The sequence below is a fragment of the Papio anubis genome, chromosome 6 (genome assembly GCF_008728515.1).
Source record: "Papio anubis isolate 15944 chromosome 6, Panubis1.0, whole genome shotgun sequence".
In the NCBI taxonomy this organism is placed as follows: domain Eukaryota; kingdom Metazoa; phylum Chordata; class Mammalia; order Primates; family Cercopithecidae; genus Papio; species Papio anubis.
In genome coordinates, this window is record NC_044981.1 from 154,792,666 (window position 1) to 154,815,994 (window position 23,329).

The following is a 23,329-nucleotide window of genomic DNA, read 5'->3' on the forward strand; positions in this document are numbered from 1 at the left end:
TGTCATGGTGAGGGAGTTTGTCTCATTATTCTCAGTGTGCCCAGCTCCTGGCACAGAGTAGACAGCAAGTAAATGATGAATGAATGAATGACTGGTGAATATCTGTACACTTTTTTTTTGACAGAGTCTCACTCCATCACCCAGATTGGAGTGCAGTGACGCGATCTCAGCTCACTGCAGCCTTCACCTCCTGGGTTCAAGCAATTCTCGTGCCTCAGCCTCCTGAGTAGCTGAGATTACAGATGGTGTGCCACCATGCCCAGCTAATTTTTGTATTTTGAGACAGGGTTTTACCATGTCGGCGAGGCTGGTCTTGAACTCCTGGCCTCAAGTGATCCACCGGCCTCGGCCTCCCAAATTGCTGGGATTACAGGCATGAGCCACCGCGCCCAGCCCTGTACACTATTTTTAATAGCTTGATTCACATACCATAAAATCCAACCAGGTAAGGCACACAGTTCAGCGATTTTTAGTGTAGTCACAGAGTTTTGCGATCACCACTACAATCTAATTTCAGATGTTTTCATTATCCCTAAAAGAAATCTTGTACCCATTAGCAATTATTCCTCATTGCTGCCCTCACCCCCAGGCCCTACTCTTTATCGCTACAGATTTGCCTACTTGACATATCACACACATGGAGCCATATATATGTGTGCCCATCATGATTGGCTTCTTTCACTTAGAATAATATTTTCAAGGTCCATCCTTGTAGCAGCACGTATCAGGACTTCATTTTCATTGCTGGATACTACTACTTTATATGTAATGCCACATCATGTTTATCCATTCACCAGGTAGTGGACATTTGGGTTTTCACTTTGGGGCTAATATAATAATCTTTTGCAAACATTCATGCACAAGTTTTTGTGCAGATATATATTTTTATTTCTCTTAGGTATCTAGGAATAGAATTGCTAGATGCTTAATATTTTGAGGAGCTGCCAAACTGTTTCCCAAAGCTACACCATTTTACATTTTCATCAGCAGCGTATGAGGGTTCCAATTTCTTCACATCCTTGCCAGCCTTTTTTATTCTCCATCTCTTTGATTCTAACCATCCTAGTAGTGTAAAGTGGTGTCTCACAGTGATTTTGATTTGCATTTCCCTAATGAGTCATGATACTGAGCATCTTTTCGTGTGCTTACGGGCCATCTGTATACACCGTTTGATCAAATTATATATCATCAGAGCTTCACAGAAATAAAGGTCTTAGATGAGGCCCAAAGAGTAACATTAAGTGACTTACCCACAGTTATGTGCATGAGGTTTTATACGGTTAGTAGCAGTACAGGATCTCAGATACACTCCTGACTCCTAGTGGTGCTCTGTTCTTCCTGCCTGCCCCTTCTCTCAGGATGCCTCTGGATCGCCACCTGCTGGAGGAATGAAATGGCTGGATTCCTTTTGGGTCGGGGTAAGCATGTGCCTTGGCACTGCTTGATTTTATACCCTGCCTATTCTTCGTTGGTTAGATTATTTCAGCTCTGACAATGGTTTTCTCTGGATGCAGACTTCATATGTGAATAAATGTCTTTTATAACTTGCATCTGCTTAGAGTTTTAAACAACTGATGGCTCAAGTCCAAGCCCTGAAGAATTGCAAGCAGCTTTCTTGCCCACTTGAGTATCAAAGTCGGGTTTAAAGTCATCGGATACATTTAAACCTGTCCACCTAATATTTTCACTGTGACCCAAAAAACACAAAACCCAAGTAAAAAAGTATTGGAAGTGAAGGGATGCAGGGGGATTCTTGGGGGCAGTTATAGCACATGTGTGAATGTTGAGGTTTGGGGCAATAGAGAGATGTGTTGCTATTGCTAAGCCCTCTAGAGACAAGCCACGTGGGTCTGGAGATGAAGCCAAGGAGAGCAGCCATTCTTAGTGTCAGTCCCCAAGGAAGGGTCAGGTCCTCAGACAAGAAACAGACCCTGAAGGGGCTGGCCAGCCGGCCGGCTGGTGTATAGTCAAGACAAGCTGGATTATGCTGCCATAACAAATAACACCAAAGGTCTCCATGGTTTATTAGAATGTAATTTATTTTTATTTTTTCCCTTATTTCTCCAAGGAAAAACAGAATGTAATTTTATTTCTTGCTCACACAGCATTTGCCATGGGTGGTTTGGTATTTCCGTGTGGAGGCTCAGCCTTCCAGGCTATTTTATCTTGGGTGTCTCTGTCTCAACATGGTATTTCCAGGTTTTCCATGCAAAAGAAAAGAGATCTAGAAGCTCTCAAGCCAGCTAGTAAGTGCTTCACCTTGGAAATGACACATATGTCACATCACTTCCACTCACTGCCAACTAACTGCTCAGAAGTAGTCACATGGCCTTGCCTAACTGCCAAGGGGCCAGAAAGTGTGACCCGCCTGTGTGCTTAGAAAGAGAGAACTGATTATGGGCAAGTTCTAGCAGTGACTGTCATGCTGCAGAAGAGGCTTCTTTTTGGATTCTGCCCTTTCCAGGAAGCACTCAGAGGTATATGTGTGTCTATGAGTATCGTCTTGTGGAGGGGGATAGAAGAGGTGTCTGGAATCTGGAGGGGGAGCTGGAACAAAGTGGAGATTCATGCTGAAGATGATCACATTAAATTTGATTAGCCATATCATCTCGATTCCAGGTATTTTCTGAATTTATTATCTGTATCCCCAATATATATATACATATATATATATATTTGAGAGTTTCACTCTGTTGCCCAAGCTGGAGTGCAATGGCGCAGTCTCGGCTCACTACAACCTCTGCCTCTTGGGTTTAAGTGATTCTCCTGCCTCAGCCTCCTGAGAAGCTGGGATTATAGGGACGCACCGTCATGCCTGGCTAATTTTCATGTTTTTTGTGGAGATGGGGTTTCACCATGTTGGCCAGGCTGGTCTTGAACCCCTTAACTCAAGCGATCCACCTGCCTCAGCCTCCCAAAGTGCTGGGATTACACGTGTGAGACACTGTACCTGGCCTGTATCCCCCAAATATTAATGAAGTCTTTCTCTTCGCTGAGAGTTGGAGAACTGAACAGGTGTGGCTCATGCTAGCCTGGTAGACTACAGAGAAGGTGATCTTAGGGGCAAGGGGGAGCCACATGTTCCAGATGAGGTTAGCCAGTTTTAGAGATTCAAGCTTTAATTTTGATTTAAATTGCTGACTTTTCCTTAAGGAGCAATATAATCAACATATAAATTCTCCTATTCAAATAATCATTTTTTTTTTCTTTTTCCTTTTTCTTTCTTTTCACTCCTGGCTTCAAGTGATCCCCCCACCTTGGCCTCCCAAAGTGTTGGGATTACAGGCATGAGCCACTGTGCCTGGACAAAATAATGACTTTTTTTTTCTTTCTTTTAAAGAAAGCTTTAAACTTCATCATGTCCCACGGAGCATCTAGCAGAGTGCCTTGTCATAAGAAGCACTTGACAGTGTTTATTCAATAAATTAAAGAGTGAATCAGTGAAATGAGAACTGTCTACTGCATTCCCAAAGGCCAGCTTGTCCTAGGACTCTCTGGAGTCTTATCCCCAGCCCCCAGGTGGATAATGAGGACTGGGAGACTCCAGAACTGATCCCACCACTGTAGAAACACTCAGGACAGGCTGAAAGTCCTGGGATCACCTTTGCTTAAACTGCTCTTGTCTTCAGATTGTTGGGTTTGCCATTCATTCCAATAACTAACCATTCTCCAAGTCCTGCCCTGCACTGATACTTATCTTGGACCCTTTCTGCAACATGTAACATGATTCCAATGTTTATCCTTTCTTTTCTGTTCCCAACATCACTGGCTCTTGTTGACTGCCAGTGGCAAAGTATTAGAGTACTGCAGCTGTGTGAGTGCCTGAGACAGTATCATTGCAAAAAGTGTACCATTGCAAGAAGATATTTCAGTGTGGAGGATTGGGTTGAGTACTATTTGAGACACACTGAGTTTAAGCAGTATTCAAGAGGAGAGATCCAGTAGGCAATTGGAAGTACAGAACAGGAGACTGGTGGATTCAGGGATGGGAAGACACACTTGAGAATAACTGGCATCAGCTGGTATTTGTTGCTATGGACATCAAGAAAAGAGTGAAAAAGACGTTATGTGTGAAAGGACTTTGTATAATATTGGGTGTTGTTTTTTATAATTAGCATTTTTATGTGGATCCAAGAAAGAACTTAGATGGTGAGAAAAGGAAAAGGAACCAGAAGCTTTCAGAGAAGGAAGAGCTGAGACACAGGAGGAGAAGCTAGAGAAGAGAGTTGCAAGGTTGGGGCTGGGCTGGCAAAGTGCTTAGGGCTCAGAGCAGCAGGCAACAATGAGGATGAAGTGAGGCAGTGGCTAGGAGGTCTCAATGGGTAGACTGGCTACCATCTTCTCCTATATTCAAATTCCCATCTAGCTTGGCCCCACCCTTCCCATGCTTAGGACCCTCTCTCCACTCCAGTTGCCAATACCAGCTCTTACCAGTGGGCTCCAGTGGGCACATGGGAATCCTTCATCCCATTAGCAATAAACTCAGCCTTGTCCAAGTGTGGTCCAGGGACCCTTGAGGGACCTGTGACTCTTGGTGAGTCCATGAGGTGAAAGTCATTTTCCATAAAACCACTAAGACATTATTTACCTTTCTCTCTCATTCTCCCACATGCACACAGTTGATTTTTTCAGGAGCTACATGATGTGTGATATTCCAATAGATTGAATGCAAAGGCAGGTATGAGAATCTGGCTGTATTTTACTAAACCAGACATTGGCAAAAATTTAAAACAATGCCACTTTTCTCACTAACTTGTTTCTTGTTTTGGAAAATGCTGTTACTTTTCATAATGCTATTTAGGTAATATTTTGTGTGCTTATTGTTATTTTTAAATGAATTAAATATCTAACAATTTCTCTGTTTGATTTCTAATACTGGTGATTATACATTCCACCCACATAAAAGCTCTTTGGGGTCTGCAAGCATTTTGAAAGTGGAAAGTGGGGCCAGATGTGGTGGTTCATGCTTATAATTCCAGCACTTTAGGAGGCTGAGGCAGGAGGATCACTTGAGCCCAGGAGTTTGAGACCAGCCCTGGCAACATAGCCAGAGCCCATCTGTGTTTTTTAAAAAAAATTTAAAAATTAGCTGAGCATGGTGGTGCACACCTGTAGTCCCAGCTACTTGGGAGGCTGAGGCAGGAGGATCACTTGAGCCCAGGAGTTTGAGACCAGCCCTGGCAACATAGCCAGAGCCCATCTGTGTTTTTTAAAAAAATTAAAAATTAGCTGAGCATGGTGATGCACACCTGTAGTCCCAGCTACTTGGGAGGCTGAGGTGGGAGGATCACTTGAGCCGGGGAAGTCAAGGCTGCAGTGAGCCATGATTGTGCCACGGCACTCCACGGTCTCAAAGTAAATAAATAAATGAATAGAGAGAGAGAGAGAGAGTCCTGAGATTGAAATGTTTGATAGCCACAATGGAATTCCTTATTTTCTTCAAGCTCTAACCCCTTCTCTAAGAACAGTATCTCCTTTCCCAGAATTATTGTGAAGATTAAATATTTCAGTTTGCCAGCCACTGTGATTCCAATTATTTGCTCTCACATATGGGGCTGTGCAAAACAACACCCCTGTGCAAGCCCCGACACCCACATCTTTCCTGTTCCAGCCTCAAGACCACGATGACTTTAGAATGGGGGCTACTATTACTACTACTGCCAGGAGGGCTGCAGAGCACAGGGTTGGGATCCAAAAGACATGTGCTTACTCGATATGCTTGTGAAACCACTTACCCCCCCGAGTGCCCCGGTTTCCTCATGGGTAGTAGGATAATCACATCTCCTCGCAGAATTTGCTGTGGACGACGGATATGGTAGGAGCAAACCATCCTTTCGCCTTGGCCTCCTAAAGTGCTTTGTAAACTAGGAAGTGCTGCATGGTTACCTATTTTGACGTTATTAGTGTGGGTGGAGAAGAAAGGCAGAGGAGCGCAGGTCTCCAGGGAGGAGAGGGGTGGGCTCTGGGAGGTGCCTTTGTGTGTGCCAGTGTGCTGATGACCTGGGCTCCAGGAATCATAGCAACAGCCTCTACTCCCTGGAAAGTGCCGTGGTCTCTGCATCAGGCGCCCAGAGTCAGGACCCAGCTGCAGGCAGGGCTGTCTGTGCTTACCGGCTGTGTAGTCATAGGCAAGAGCTTCACGGCCTGCCTGATTGGCGGTGATCAACCCTGCTGCACCTTAGAATCTTACGAGGAACATTAACAAGTGCTGATGCTGGGGCCACACATCTGACTCACCACACCTGACCCTGGAGGTGGACCTAGGCCTAGGAATGTGTAGCATTGAGAACCACTGGACTTTTTTTTCCTGTCAGTTCATCCTACTGACCACAAGATGGTGCCCTATTTCTGGGAAATCTTTGATGTTCACCAAACAACAATTAATTTCTGTATTAATCCTGAAAACATGGATTTGAATTTAACAACCTTCTCCAGCATCTCATTAAGCCAGACCCATGTGCTCTTGGTGTCTAGCCATTTAATGAGTATCTTTTCCCTTCTGTTAGAAACCAGTGGTTGGAATGTGTCTTCTGTTTTGTGTTCCTCAAAAGGCTATAACACAAAGTAGAAAGTAGGATTTATGATCATAATCATTAGTATCAATGACAACTGATGTTCATTTAATCGTTTAATCCTTTGCCATTTGCAAAGCGCTTTTCACCAACAATCCTCATAGTAACTCTATGAAATGGGCATTATGATGCCCATTTATAAGATGACACAACTGAGGCTCAGAGCACTATCTTGGTCGAGGTCACAAAACAATAATTAGCAGAACTGAATTTTCCAATGCTGGATCTCAAGCCCTTCCCACGGCATCATTAGAGACAAGCAATCAACCACCGGGAACCCAGAAAGTACAGCCCTGAGATAGGAAAATTCTCAGCACAACATCCGGAAAGCCCCTTAGGCAAGCAGGCAAGACAGACTGATGGCTCCATGCAGCACAGATGAAAGGCTGGCGGACAGGCATGTTTGACTGGACCGAGTGACCAGTGGGGGTAACAGATGTGAGGGTCCTAGTGAGCTGCTGGACTGAGTCAGTAGACACTCGACAAGAGGGCAGATTTTAACATCTGTAATTTTCTATTCCAGAAAAATGAACTGCTATATGCCAATAGGGAACATTCATCTTAATTCTGACTGTATAAGAAGTTATAAACTCATTTCCAAAGAAAATCCTTTCCTACCAGCAAGTGACGTCTTTTGAGATTAGTAAATCTAATAAAGGTAACTTACAGACTTGCTGCAAGGCAGATTCCCGTAACTGAACAGGAACCCAAATGTCAGGGACCCAGGCGCCCAATCCTTCTGCGTGTTTTTAATCTCAGATAAAGCAGCCATCAAGTGTAGGTTCCAGTTACGTGGACCAGCAATACTGTTTCCAGGACAGAGGCAATGAAATGGAAAATGTAATATGTTAGCACTTTGCTAATTTTATTGACTTCAGCGTATATTTTAGCAATTCAGGATTCTGCTTTAGCTGTGTTCCGTGTCTCAGCTTCCCTGTCTATCAAATGATTATAATGGCACCTATCTCATAAGACTGTTACATGGATCAAAAGAGTTTATAAAGCACATAGAACCATGTCCAGGACACAGAAAACATGATGTGTTTCTTAAATAAATAAATGGATATAAGCACATCCACTTATCTTACAAGTGAAATTTTAATTTTTTTCAATATTCCAACTAATTTTAAAATTATGTTATTTGCACACTTGTAAGTACAGGAAATATATATACATTAAGAAGATAAAAGTATTGCCTTATTATTAAAATTTGAAGTCCCACTGAAAAGGCATAAATTTGATTAAAATAATGCTACAGTCTTTTCGGCCTCAGAAATAGGTTAAAATTACTTAAGTCCATCCTGTTTTTCATCTCAGGATTAGTGATATCAGCAAATAAGCTCATACACTGCGTAAAGAAATATGAGAAGTGATAAGATTTTTCTTTTTCTTCTCTAAGAAAAGCTTTCCTTTTTCTCCGCTTGACCTCTGTTAAGTCTGGGAACCAGTGATCAGTTTGGAGAGCACCCTTGGCACATGGTGTTTTCTCCTGACTCTAAAGACATCCCCCGTCTGTGTTTTGAATTGAATGGGAGCTTTCCACAGCACTACTCAGCTCAAACCTCCATCTCAAAGTATACATTTAAAGCATTTCAAAAAAAGAGCATTTGCTGAGAGACTTCTAGGGAGAAAGACTGGAATGCTGAGAATGTAATAGGGGCAGGGCTTGGAAGAAAGACAAATTGAAATGTTGCTCTCCAATCTAGGGGTTGCGTTTCATGTTGGCATTACTTTTCTTTTAGTAGAGCTACCATACTGTTTCCTAGTGATGGCTATTCTTGAAGATTTGGGTTTTTTTCTTGCGTGCTATTTTATGAAATAAACTTTGTAGATTTCCAGCCACCATGGAACTCCTTCCTCCCCTCCAGAGATCCAGCCAAAGCCTTCTAGCCCCACTTTCTGCATAAACCCCTCTCCCAGCTCAAAGGGCCTCTTCCACTGTAGCCAGTCCCACCAGGTCCCTGGAGCTGGGGAAGAAGATTGCAGACTGGGGACACAGAAGTGGACACATGCTCCAGTTACTTAGGTGGAGACTGAGCTACAGTTTTTCCCTCAGGGTTTAAGTTCTTTTGTACCAAAATGACATTATAGGGAAGCTACACTGAGAATTACATAGGCTCCTACACATTGGGACAGCACCCCAACTAACATTACGTGATTGTTTCTATGGAAAAATGAAACTTTATTCCCAATATCTGACCTCAAATGAACTTTTTAACATAACAGTTATAAAAGTTATAAAAGTATGTAGAAGAGGAGGACTCTTATACATACACTCACACTCAGGGACAGTTCTATCGGTCATACTGTCCATCTATCTATCTATCCATTCACACTATTTTTTAAAAAATTAAGGTACAGAATAATTACCAAAGGAATGGGAAAAGTAAAAAGCTAACATCTAAAGAATAAAGTTAAACATTTTATATTTACTGAGTTCAAATCAATGGTTCTGTTGTAAATTTATCTTCACTTTCATTCACTGAGTTAAATCAATCAATTTTTAAAACAATCTCTCTTTTTTTTTAAATAGTAAGAGACAGTGTGGTATAAAATATAGTACATGAGTTTTGTAGTTGTAAACTGTAAATCTCAGGTCAAGCTACTTAACTTTCCCAAGCCTCAGTTTTCTTATCTTTAAACAGGGATTATAATATTCACTTTCTAAGACTATTTTTTTTTAACTGAGCTAATGTAAATATGTAGCATTAAATCTGGCACAAAGTGGTTATTTCCCATCTTTCTTCCCTATTACTTAACCTCTTTGAAATTACTGTTTCACTTCAATAAAAATATCTTTAAACCACATTTCGTTGACAGAAGGCTTGATTTAAATAAACTCTTCTCTCGGCTTGGGTACTCATCCATCTATCTGCTTGCCTTAATTAGGTTAATGTCTAAAAGAGACTACTGTGATGGCTTATTGACTAACAAATTAAATAGGGCCATGCCATGCCACACTACACCTGCCAGGAGATGGCTGGAGTGGCCAAGATATAAAAATAAAAAATAAAAAATAAATAAATAATAAATCAAATAGGTTCAAAGAGCTTACTTATGTTGACCACTGTAATCACTGAACTGACTTACCTCTGCCTTACCTTCCCCTAAATGCTTAATTTTCACTAGATTTTGTGGATTTTATGTTTTTTCTTTTTTTTTCACACTGATCCACAGCCGAAGATCCACTTTGTGACAATAGTTAGTAAAGCCAGGTTTTACTCAAAGATGCAAAAAATGAGCTCAGTGAAGGACAAATCAGATTCCCTTTGAAGCAGGCTTGTCAGGCGTTCTTTCCTGTTTCCTATTAGGTCCATCTCATGGCGGAGTCGGCAGCAAGGGCGGGGGCAGCATGCTGCAAGGAGAGCAAGTGTCTGCGGACAGTGGGAAGGAGCCTGCTGTCCACTGGGGTCCAGCCGGCCCCATGTGAGTGGGAGTCTCCTCTGCTGACGGAGTGCCTACAACTCTGACACCCACCGCCCCGCCCACACTCTCTCACTGGTCCCCATTCCTGGTTGCAGAGTTGGTAGTTCTGCCTGCAGATCTGCCTGTTGGCTGGAATTTGACACTTGCTCCTTAATTGATCTCATTATAATTCTCAATTTTTTTTTTTAAAAAACTCTGTGACCACTTGAGATCAAGTCCTGCCTACTAAGCTTGATCTCAGGGTTAAAAACATATTTTTTTATTATGTAGAAATCTGAAGGCCTAGGACATTTACTATAATTCATAACCAAAAAAAAAAAAAAACCACATATAAGCCCATATTCTAAAATATTATCCCTTTTAGTTTATATCAGATTGGAAAACCGTCTTTGTTTTGAATTCAAACATAAGGCATTTCTCCCGTTATAAAAGATGGATTTCTAACGTGCCACCACCATGCAGCCAAAGCTTGAAGGCGTCCAGACGTCTTGCATTTACTTGTGCATTCAAGGTTCATTCAGGTGGTTTAATGTGAAGCTAAAATGTCTGGTCTTACATTCATCTTCAGGAATGATGATTTTAATTTCATGGTACAGAAATAAGGCCAAATAAGAAAAAGTAGACCTAAAAATGTTAAGTGTTTAACTTACTAATCCACTAGATCTTTGACAGCAATTTTAGATTAAAATGGTCCAGAGGACAAAGTGCATAATTAATGATGAGAAAATGATTCCTTCAAGTCCCACAATAAGGAGTTCTGCTTGCGTTAACCATTTGTCTAGAGTTTTATTTATGTGAAAGTGACAGTTACTTCTTGGTTCTGTCTCCTTCGTTCCAGTACTGTTCAGTCTGCATTTCTGTGAGTCGGGAAATCGTGCGCTGAAATGCAAAGATTTCCTCTTCTCCAGTAAACATGGAGAGTCCTTCTGCTGAATCCTGGTTATAAAACAAACAAATTAAATTAAAGCTATCACAAATGAAAATTTACGGAACCTAAGCATAGGTTTAAAAAAACTTTTTAGGCTTACCGGTTTAGATTATGCCTTTTTTTAATAACTTTTTTTTTCATATACAATCCCTTAAATGAGACTAGAGAGTCAACCAATTTAAACTGCTAGGCAGTAAACACATCAAATTATCAGAGAGAAAACTTAAAAGGGAAAACTTTCTCCAGAAGTGTACATCAGAAATAAGTAATGTTAAACAAAACAAAACAAAAAAAAACAGTAGTTCCAAGAAGCTAGAAAGAGGCTGGTGTAGGCCTCCAGACAGGGTCCCATTGCCTAATGGGGAGGCCCTAAGGACAAACCTCTGGAGAGCCTTTTCCAATCCAACCAATGACTAAAGGAGAGCAAATGCGAATGAACAGTGGGTCTGGGTTCTGGAGAATGTGCCTGAGATCTAAAAGCCAGGGCTGAAAGCCAGGGCTGTTGTTAGTCTTCAGCTGCTGGGACAATTGATCCCACCATCTAGGACCAAGTTGGGAAGCCCTGTCTCTGTGAGGCTAGTAACCCCATCTCTGTAAGGCTGGTAACCCCAGACTAGTGACACTAACACAGACTCGTGGCCACTAAGTGGGCTTGGAATTTTTCTCTTTCCTTAGAGGTTTGCTAGTATGCTTTTTCAGAGAAAAATTCTGGATTCCTAAGTCCATCTTCTCCACTGATTCATTGTGAACCTTCATGGCCCTGAGGTCACATTCCCTAATTTCTTCATATATGATTGGCTCCATCTGCTGAGCTTACTTTGTCTTGATCCTAGGGGAATTTGAGACAGGGTTTCACTCCGTCACCCAGGCTGGAGTGCAGTGGTGCCATCTTGGCTCACTGCAACCTCTGCCTTTTGGGTTCAAGTGATCTTCCTGCCTCAGCCTCCCCAGTAGCTAAGATTACAGGTATGTACCACCACACCTGGCTAATTTTTTATTTTTTATTTTTTGTAGAAATGGTGTTTCACCATGTTGCCCAGGCTGGTCTTAAACTCCTGAGCTCAAAGCAGTCTGCCCACCTCGGCCTCCCAAAGTACTAGGATTACAGGAATGACCCATTGCACCAGCCTAGGGGAAAAAAATTTTAAGAGCCAATGATGTAAACTTTACCAACCTTTTGGCACCAGGCACCAGTTTCATGTAAGAGAATTTTTCCAGGGACCGGGGGCAGGGGGATGGTTTCGGGATGAAACTGTTCTACCTTAGATCTTAGGCATTAGATTCTCATAAACAGTGTGCAACCTCGATCCCTTGCACATGCAGTTCACAAGAGTTGGCGGTCCTCTGAGAATCTAATGCTGCCGCTGATGGGACAGGAGGCGGAGCTCAGGTGGTAATGCTTGCTCCTCCACTGCTCACCTCCTGCTGTGAGACCCGGTTCCTAACAGGCCACAAACCAATACCAGTCTGTGGCCCAGGGGCTGGGGGGCCCTGATGTAAAGGACTTTAGAAACTGAGCTGATGTAGCTCCTCAAGTGTATTCTTTCAAATTGTCAAAGACAGTATTTGGATGTAAATATTGCTCTTGGAGAACCAACATTTCAAATGATCCCAGTACAGAGATTTATAAGCAGCTATTTATTTCTACACTGCTATGGTCTGAATGTTTGTGTCCATCCAAAATTCATATGTTGAAATCCTAACCCATAAGGTGATAGTATTGGAGGCGGAGCCTTTGGGAGTTGATTAGGTCTTGTGGGTGGAGCCCTAATGAATGAGATTAATGCCTTTATAAAAGATGCCCCAGAGAGATCCCTCACCCCTTCCACCATGTGAGGTTTATACAGAAAAGACAGAGGCTTATGAACTAGGAAGTGGGCCTTCACCAGATGGCACCCTGATCTTGGACTTCCCAGCCTCCAGAACTGTTAGAAATAAATTTCTGTTGTCTGTAAGCTACCCAGTTCATGGTGTTTTGTTATAGCAGACTAAGACATACACATAGGTTTAAGTCATCATATTGGAAAGTTCACTTTCTAAACAGGCTTCATTCTCCCAAACTCCTGAAAATGTCTCATTTCTACTCAGGTTGATAAGGAATTGTTTCCTTGTTCCAGGCAGTCTTTCACCTGTGGGGCTGGAAGAATTGGGCTCCCCTCAGGGGGTGAGTGTTGATAGTTGTAAACTTTTGACTAATATTTCAATTGTTGATAGGTGAGAAGAAACACATCCCATAACATTCTTACAGAAGGAGAAAATGCAAAGTCACTTCTGGTTGGCCTGGGGTGAATCACCAGACTCCAAGTTCCAGGAAAACTGGGCTAGCATCTGTTTGTTCCCTACAGAGTGTCCCCAGAGCCTGGCACCCACAGGTACTCCATAAATGTTTGCAGAATGGAGGTAGGGAGATTAATCAGGGATTTCTTTTCAAGCCCAGGACCTTGCTAGGCACTCCATGGTCCTGGACTAGCCAGCCCACATGCTTGGATACTGTATCATGCACTCTACAAATCCAGCAAGCATTTAGAAAGATATCCAGAAAGGGCAGCATGGTATAGCAGAGCAAGCCCAGAACCAGACGCAGGTGGCTTGGCATCCAGCTCTGGCCTACCACTATTCAGCAGTGTGACCGTGGGCACCTTAGTCCACCTCTCTAGGCTTCATTTTTATCACATGCAAAATGGAGCACTGAACTACATGACCACTAAGATTCCCTCCACTGTTAAGTTTATAATTTTCTATATTTAGTGATATTGAGAATGATAAATTTGCTACACGGGCTTACAGGAGAAGCAGCAAATCAATGGTTAACTATACACTGCATTTCTTCTTCAAAATGTAGCCATGCATCAAACCAAAAACAATTAAGCTGTTTTATAATAAAAAGAGATTATGTTAATATCGCCTACCTGGCTCAGCCCCAAATCATCCATCAGTATTCTGCTTTGCTCCAACTCACTGTCATGATGTTGATGTAAAAATAAGCTTGATATAGGAGTCGACGCAGAGCAAATTACACGCACCTGAAATAGAAGAAAATGAGTAAATGTGTTACTCTTTACATTTCACAAGTTGAAGCTAAGAAAAATCTCACAAAATAAAAATCTGTTTTTCACATACAGAAGCTTGGATCTTTGCTTTTAAGACGTCCATATATTTTTTTCCTAATTGTTTATCTCTTTAAAGCAGTGTTTTAAAACTGCATAGTACTTTTCAGAATATTTCCACACAACTCCTACCACCCTGTGAAGTAGGGCACAAAGGTTTATTGGGAGACTTCAGGGCTGGACAGGACTCAGTTCAAGACGTCAGCCCAGATCTTCAGTTCTTAGTCCAATGCTTTTTCCATTACTGCTCTGGTTTGAATGTTTTTGTCCCATCCAAAATTCATGCTGAAACTTACTCCACAATGCAATAGGATTAAGAGGTGTGGCCTCTAGGATATGATTGAGTCATGAGGCTCTGCTTTCACCCATGGGATTCAGTGCCCTTACACAAGATTTGATGGAGGGAGTTCACCATTTTTTGCCTTCCATTCCTTCCACCATGCAAGAACACAACATTTGTGCCCTCTGGCGGCAACAAGGCATCATCCTGAAGCAGAGCGTAGCCCTCACCAAACACCCAAACCTGCTGGCACCTTGATCTCAGACCTCCTAGAACTGGAAGAAATAAATTCCTATTATTTATAAATTACCCAGTCTATGGTATTTTGTATAGCACCACATACTGACTAAGATGATTACACTGTGATGTTGACATTTATACCTGGCTGTTTGCAGCTGGTCTGTGCACCTAAGATGCTCCCCAGAGACACTGTGAAGAGGTTAGTTACCCTGTTGCTGCACAGCAGACTGCTAAGTTCAGTGCATTGCTATTCTAATTAGGCCAGTGATATTAGCATCCTGCTAGGACCTTCTTCAAAAAGACGAAGATTTACATTAATATCTCTTGATTATGTAAGTATTTGAGTGAGTGTTCATATGTGATCATATATTGGAGACAGCTTTTATATCTTTTATATCCACTAGTTTAAATACAAAACATATTCTTTTTGATGTTTTAAAAGTCCTGAATTTGTCTTCAGGATTCATAACTATCTTTTTAAATCATTATTTAAATAATAATACACCAGTACTTAAAAATCATGTGTTGACATTTGACACTAGATTTTCCATATCCAAATGGCCTTCTACCTCCTCTTATAAGTTATTTTAATCAAAGACACTTTTTTATTATTTACATGGGACTATCCTTCTTTCACAAATCTCCATGAATACATTATAGAATAATGTCTGTTTAATGCTCCCAATTTCTGAAATAAAATGGTTTTGACTACACTTTAATAAAGAGTGTAATCTCTAAATGTGTGGTTTAGTTAAAGGGAATGTTAGGAGGGTAGTTTGAGTATTCCATCATATTGCCAGATAAATTCTTTTTTCCTTCAATTAAGAAGTGAAAAGGTGGGGGTGAGGTAGGGTTGGGGGTAGGACTGAGGGATGGGGGCCATAAGCTTTCTCTAAGGCATTCCTAGCTGAAATATCAAAATAACAAGTCTCTCAATCCTCCACTATGAGCCATCTTAATCATGCCCCTCCGTCGTTTTCTTCTTGAAGCCTAGTCCTGTAAAAACAGCAGCCTCCAGGCCCCTGCCCTTCATTCCACCCCTGCCCTCCCCACCATTAGTGTAGAGTCGAGTCTGTGGAAGGCAAACCACTCACAGCTGATGGGCCTCCATCCCCCAGCTCTGCGTCCTCAGCCTCCTGCCTCTCCAGATTCCCTGGTCACACGTGTGTGGGCTCCACAGGGACACACAGCAGCTTTTGATAGCACTCCCTTAGGTGGCCTTCCCTCAGCTTCTGCGTCAGAGCCACACTTGCTGCCTTTCACACTCGGCCCACCCCGGAGCCGTTGCTGCAAACTCCCCAAGCTGGTTACCCCTTTCGTTCTGTGCATAGAGTTTAGCCCTCGCTCTTCTCAGTGTTTATAGGAAGCACCTGAGAAACATGAGAACATGCAGTTCCTGGCCCCATGCCTGGTACTCATTTGCTGGGGTGGGGATGGGTGAGCTCTGGAATCTGGATTTTTAAGTAGGCCAGATGGTTCTGCCACAGGTGGCCCTCAGAGGATTTCCCACCCCATAGATCAGTGCACTCTCCCCGCTAGACTTTCACAGCACCATATGCCTCCTTCTCTAAGAGGTCATCCCACAGTGGTGATTTTACATTGAGTTCCGTGGACATCTGAATCACCTTTCTCTGGTATTAGGCTATCTAAGCTCTTTGAAGGCAGGCACCATCTAGTTTCACTTGCCACTGAATTTCTAGTGTTTGGCATGATGAAGTTTACAGAATGAATGAGCAAATGAAATATTAAATTATCACCTCTCCCTCCCAGCAGATTCTGTGGCTTATCTCCTTCCCACAAAGTCCCTTCAATTTAGAATCACTGCTCTAATTCTGTGCAAAGAATAGGGAGGAAAAAAGTGTATCTAATGGTAAAATAATATTTAAATTAATTCTAATTTCAAAATGTACTTTTGCTACGAATCTATATTTACAGATACATTCTATTAATAGCTCACCTTTGAGAGCATACCATATGCCAGACAACATTCTTTGTGCTTTACATGCTCATTTAATATTCACAACAACTTCATAAGTACCATTATTATCTGCTTTTTCTAGAAAAGGCAGTTGAAGCTCAGAGAGATTAAGATGGTCTCTAGGATAGACAGCCTGACCCCAGGGCCCACTCTTGAACCACTAGGCTATGCTCCTTTGATGAATGGGCGATGGCTTGGCAATTCATACTAAAACATATGGATTAAAAACAAACAAACAACAAGATGTAATAATGCTAGCTACTGGGGTTTCTGGGTCATAGGGAGAGAGAGAGCTTCAGTATTCAGAAGGGTCCTCTAGTCATCCACTCATTTGTTTTCTTCTCCTTCTCCTTCTCCTTCTCCTCCTTCTCCTCCTCCTCCTTCTCTTTCTCCTACTACTTCTTCTTCTTCTTCTTCTTCTTTTTTTTTTTTTTTGAGAGATAGGGCCTCACTCTGTCACCCAGGCTGGAAGGCTGGAGTGCAGTGGCATGATATGACTCACTACTGTAACCTTGAACTCCTGGGCTTAAGCAATCCTCCCACCTCAGCCTCCCAAGTAGGCAGGATGACAGGCCCACACTGCCACACCCAGCTAATTTTCTTATTTTTTGTAGAGCTAGGATTTTGCTATGCTGTCCAGGCTGGTCTTGAACTCCTGGCCTCAAGCGATCCTCCCTTGGCCTCCCAAAGTGCTGGGATGATAGGCATGAGCCATCACACCTGGCTTGCTCATGCATTATTCTATCAGTGCAATCATTTATTCATGCAACAAATACTTACTGAGCATTCAGTCTATGCAAGACATTGTGTTTCAGAATGGGATAGATGAAGCATATAAGCTGCTTGGTAGAATGATGCAATCATTCACACAGCAGAGCGTCTTGTGATGGGAGTTTTACTATCGTACTACTGCTGCTTCACTGATAGTGCTTATACAGCATTCAGTTTGTGCCAAATGTTTTAAATGCTTTACATGGATTTGCCTTTTTAGTCATCGCAACAACCCTCAGAAGTAAATAATATTATCATCCCCAATTCACACATGAAGGAATGGAGGCACAAAGAGGTGAAATAAGTGATAGAAATACATTAAGTCAGGATTCCAGCCCAGGCAATGTGGCTCCACAATACAAAGTGTTTAGTTTTAAGAAAATGTACTACATCCTTACCTTGAGATCATAAAAGTTATCGATGAGAGTTATGAATCTTCGACCTTGAGTTCTGTTTGCCAGAGTAAATTGCGGAATGTTTCGTAAAAATATTGTATCAAAATTCTTTGATAGTTCCAAATAGTCACTGGCTCCAAGTGGCTATGATTAAAATGAAATAAAGAAAATTTAAAAATAAATCAATTCTGGTTGCCTTTGGATTAGTTTAGTGTGAAAACACCTCTTTCTTGTCACGGTGTGATCTAGGTGGTAGCTTTGGGTAACTTGACCAAATGGGGCAGTGTTTTCAGAGTAGGCTAAGGACACAGACAACGTACACTGTGTTGCCTTAATAGTGATGTAAAAAAGGGGTAAGAGAGAAGACAAGAGTGTGGTGGGGAGTTAAAGAATATCTCTAGCCACAGCCTCAGCTGGTACTCTTTAGGTCTCTGTCCATATTTTTATTTCTATGACATCACTTTAAACATGTCCTAATAAATCCTTCCCGTGACTCAACTGCAAACTGCCAGTATTGGTCAATGGAGCTATTTGATAACGGCATGCTGAAGATTATACCACCATTTTGAAATAAAGACTGTGCGTCAGTATGAAAATTATCAGAAATTATTTTTAGTTTAATTTAAGGTACAATTATTCAAGTGCAACACTGCTAACCTCTGTAGGAAATACTGAAGGGCTTAAGTGAGCAGGAGCAGATGAGAGCCCCAGAAAAACTGGAGGCAGGGCACTGCCTCTTGATACGAGGAGAATTTGGGACTCAAGGTCCACAGTATTATTCATAAAAGTGCCACCTACAAATGTAAAGCACTTGTTTCTGAACATGAATTTAACTCCTGAACATTAGGAACACGATCTGCAAACACATTATTTGGGGTTAGGAACACTCCCAGGAAATGTTACCTCTGCTCGTTTTAAGCTGCCTGTGGATGACTGTACTCTGTGAGCAGCAAACCATGAGCACATGTTGGGAGAGTGTTTCTGGCCCTGCTGGAGTCAGGAGAAGGCAGAGACCGAGTGGCCCAGGAGCTGCTCTGAAGTCCCTCTGGAAGCTTCTGGGACACCCTGACCGACCTCTAGGACACAGGTGGCTGAGCCTCCTCAGTTTCTGGCAGAATCCATCATTACTCCTCCCTGCCCAGAAATGTCTATCTCATTTGGGAAGTCCTTTGCATGAAACTTCTTTCAGAAATGTTGATAAGGCGATATTCCTGGGAGAATTAGGAAACCGTGAGGAGGAGGAGAGTCATTCTCACCTTTGTCCATTCACTTAAGCCTACCACTGTCCTACCAACCAGCTGAAATCAGTTATGCTCAGGAAAGAAGAATTTGCATAGAGGTGTGGGGAGGTACAAGTGGGAGGTACAAGTAAATCCAGAGAGTTAGGTTCTGGAGAAGTGGTTCCCTACATAGAGAGCAGTTCTAAGAAGGATGCAGCGATTATGCGACCTAGGCAATGGGCACAAAACCAGAGACAAAGAACACCAAGAATGACCCGAGTCCTTTGGAAATGTGCTGACCGTGCCCCTTCCTCCCATCTCTTCTCACCAACCAGCTAACAAATGGTGGCCAGGAGGAGGCAACCTCCACCCTTCCCATTTTCCTTCCCTGGCTGGAGAGCCTCTACCTCCAGACCCTGTGCCTGGCCTTAGCTGAGACAAGCCGGAGGGTTCCAGTGTGCTGTGGGTTTTTCTGGGAGTGGGGTGGGGTTGGTTTAAACTTGCTTCTCTTCCAAGAGAATCCTGCTATTGAGCCCAATACAGACCAGGAGCACGTGTTAATAGAGAAGCTGGGAGTGAGGGCTCTGGAAGGCCTGGATCTGACTCCTCAGTTGCTACTTATCAACTGGGTGTCACTGGCAAGTTACATCATCTTCCTGTTCCTTAGTTTTCTCATTTGTAAAATGGGGATTTGATTCCTATCTGACAGAATTGTGAGGATTAAATAAAATAATACATGCAAAGCATTTAGCACAGTGCCTGGGGCATACATTAGTATTCAAACCATCTTAGTGACTTTTATTTTTATTATTTTGAGCTCAAATGATTGGGCTCAGTACAAATGAATTGAGTATGTCATTCTCAAGAGGAATCCAAGACCCTAAATCAGCCTTTGTGCACTTGTCTGTCTTGGGAGTCACAGCAGGCACCAGATGAGACTGTAGAATCACCAAATAGTGAAAACAATCCCCGAAAGGGAGAGAGGGGAGGGCAAAATACGGTGTCTTTTTGTAAAAAGGAAAACTCATACATTAAGACTCTCATGCTCTGAAGGTACACTACTTTTTTTGAGATCAGTTAGGATTTAGTGTCTCATCTTGTGTAAACCAGAAAGTATATGTAAAACAATGTAAAACCTCACATTAGGTATGTAGTTACGTATAATTAAGCTCACTCTTTATGCATGGATGTGATTTCTATCAGAATAACTACATGCCCAAGGAAAATCATTATCAGAAGTGCACTGAAGTGCCTAGGGCAACTGAAAATCAGAATTTTGCCCATTCAGCTATTTTACAAATTATATACCTTTGGCAGTAGGTTCTGCAATTGCCATTATATTAGCAACTATTCCTTCCCCTCATATCCCTAAAACAATTACATGCTCATTCACATAAAGAAAACAAAGCTCAATAGAGTTATCTGTCTCCTTTCAAGACAACCATCATTGGGCGAATGTGGAATTGTTGTTTAATACATTCAGTTTAGGATGAGGAAAAAGTTCTAGAGGTAGACAGTGTTGATCACTGTACAACGATATGAATGTACTTAATGCCTCTGAACTGTACACTTAGAATTAGTTAAAATGGTCAATTTTATGTTATATAGTATTTTACTACAATAAAAAAATTCATTCAAACAAGGAGAGGTTATTCGTTGCCAAAGAGATCTCTCTCAATTTAAGCCATGAAGAGATAGCAATATTACTTTTTTCTTTAAAAACATGAGAAAGAAGAATGAAATGTATTAATCAAAGAAGGAAGTTTCCCCCCCGCCCTCAAAAAAAAATCAGGTCCAATAAGAATAGGACTAATTTAAAATAATGACATTTTGGTTTTTAATAAATTCATGGGTAAGCATATTTCTAAAAAGAAAAGTTCAAAAAAGTAAAAAATAAAAAAGAGAATAATAAATAGGAAAGATAAACAAGAAAAACAATTCAGTTGGCTCTCCATATCTGTGGGTTCCACATCTGCAGATCCAACCAACTGCTGATCAAAATATTTGAAAAAAATATATAACACAAAAACCAACACAAATATTAACAAGTAATACATTATAACAACTATTTACATAGCATTACATTGCACTAGGTATTATAAATAATCTGGAGATAATTAAAGTATAGCAGAGGAAGCCAGGCCCAGTGGCTCATGCCTGTAATCCCAGCACTTTGGGAAGCTGAGATGGGTAGATCACTTGAGCTCAGGAGTTGGAGACCAGTTTGGGCAACATAGTGAAACCCCATCTCTACAAAAGATACACAAAGTTAGCCAGGTGTGGTGGTATGTGCCTGTGGTTGCAGCTACTCAGGAGGCTGAGGTGGGAGGATCGCTTGAGCCTGGGAGTCTGAGTTTGCAGTAAACTGAAGCAGGAGAATCGCTTGAACCCAGGGGGTGGAGGTTGCAGGGAGCTGAGATCGTGCCATTGCACTCCAGCCTGGGTGACAAAGTGAGACTCCATCTCAAAAAAAAAAATCCAAGCTCAGGGCTTGAGGTTTTCTAAGTATTCAGCTGCAAATCTGGCTGAAGTCCATGAGAGGGCTGGCTTATTTCTGCTTTATGCTAATTCCTAAGTGCAGTCCTTCAGGACTTCAGGATGAAATCTACTCAGGACTTTATCCAAAATTGGAGAGACAGGCAGTTAAATAGGTTCCCATCTATGGATGGCCCTGGTCTCTGACTTTTGTCCCACTAACACAATAAGGCTGCCAAAAGTAAGCTCAGTTCACCTCATTTTGAAAACAAGATTGCTTAGTACATACCAATATCCATGTTTTTCTCTTCTTTCTGGGCACACAGATAGACTACGGGCACCCTTCATTTTATTGTGCTTCATTTTACTGCATAAATTCTGAAGATACTTTTGTTTCGTTTACAAATTGAAGATTTGTGGCAACTCTGCATCAAGCAAGTTTGTTGGTGATATTTTTCCAACAGCATGTGCTCACTTCATGTCTCTGTGTCACATTTTGGTAACTGTCACAATATGTCACACTTCTTCATTATTATTGTATCTGGTATGGTGATCTGGGATCAGTGATCTTCCATGTTACTGTTGTAACTGCTTTGGGGTGCCACGAACCACACCCTTATAAGACAGTGGACTTAATTGACGCATTTTGTGTGTTCTGACTGCTCCACCACTGGCTGTTCCCCCATCTTTCTTTCTCTCCTCAGGCTTTCCTATTCCCTGAGATACAACAATATTAAAATTAGGTCAATTAATAACACTACAGTGGTCTCTGTGCTCAAGTGAAAGGAAGAGTTGTACATCTCTCATATAAAAGCTAAAGCTAGAAATGATTATGCTTAGTGGGGAAGGCATGTCAAAAGTCAAGACAGAAGCTAGGCCTCTTGAGCCAGTTAGCCAAGTTGTGAATGAAAAGGAAAATTTCTTGAAGGAAATAAAAAGTGCTACTCCAGTGAACACACAAACGATAAGAAAGTAAAAAAGCATTATTGTTGATTTGGGGAAAGTCTGAGTGGTCTAGATAGAAGATCAGACCAGCCACAATGCTTCCTTAAGCCAAAGCCTAACACAGAGCAAGGCCCTGACTCTCCTCCATTACACAAAGATTGAGAGAGGTGAGGAAGTTGCAGAAGAAAAATCGGAAACTAGCAGAGGTTGGTTCACGAAGTTTAAGGAAAGAAGCCATCTCGATAACGAAAGTTCATGGTGAAACAGCAAGTGCTGATGTAGAAGCTGCAGCAAGATCTAGTTAAGATCATTCATGAAGGTGGCTACACTAAACAACAGATTTTCAATGCAGATGAATCAGAAGAAGATGCCCTCTGTGACTTGCATAGCTAGAGGGAAGTCAATGCTTGGCTTCAAAGCTTCAAAAGGATAGACTGACTCTCTTGCTAGGGGCTAATGCAGCTGGTGACTTTAAGTTGAAGCCAATGCTCATTTACCATTTTGAAAATCCTAGAGCCCTTAAGAATGATGCTAAATCCACTCTGCCTGTGCCCTAAAAATGGAACAACAAAGCCTGGATGACAGCACATCTTTTTATAGCATGGTTTACTATATATTTTAAGCCTCCTTTAATAGCTACTGCTCAGAAAAAATAGACTTCTTTCAAAAGATTACTGCTCATTGACAATGCACTTGGTCACCCAAGAGCTCTGGTGGAACTATACAAAGAGATGAATGTTGTTTTCATGACTGTTAACACAACATCCATTCTGCAGCTGATGGATTAAGAAGTAATTTTGACTTTCAAGTCTAATTATTTAAGAAATACATTTTGGAAGGCCATAGCTGCCACATATAGTGATTCCTTTGATGGATCTGGGCTAAGTTAATTGAAAACTTTCTGGAAAGGATTCATCATTCTACACACCATGAAGAACATTAGTGCTTCATGGGGAGGAGGTCAAAATATCAACATTAATAGGAGTTTGGAA

General features: G+C 41.7%; 1 protein-coding gene across 12 annotated transcripts in view; it reads right to left on the reverse strand.

The window, feature by feature from the left end:
* The window catches only part of AFG1L (AFG1 like ATPase), a 250,446-nt gene that overhangs the window by 21,923 nt on the left and 205,194 nt on the right, over positions 1 to 23,329 (reverse strand). For 3 of the 12 annotated variants that reach the window (XM_021938032.2, XM_021938036.2, XM_021938038.2), the window contains 5 exons: positions 17,701 to 17,841; positions 13,836 to 13,949; positions 10,810 to 10,934; positions 7,240 to 7,378; positions 376 to 1,380 (listed from right to left, as the gene is read on the reverse strand). In XM_021938032.2, coding sequence (XP_021793724.2) covers positions 1,300 to 1,380; positions 7,240 to 7,378; positions 10,810 to 10,934; positions 13,836 to 13,949; positions 17,701 to 17,841 — 600 coding nt within the window. In that variant the 3' untranslated portion in view covers positions 376 to 1,299. Of the gene's footprint in view, positions 1 to 368; positions 1,381 to 7,239; positions 7,379 to 7,651; positions 9,928 to 10,764; positions 10,935 to 13,835; positions 13,950 to 17,700; positions 17,842 to 23,329 lie in introns of those variants that run through there. The other 9 variants (XM_017958426.3, XM_017958427.3, XM_021938033.2 and 6 more) reach the window with 8 other exon arrangements.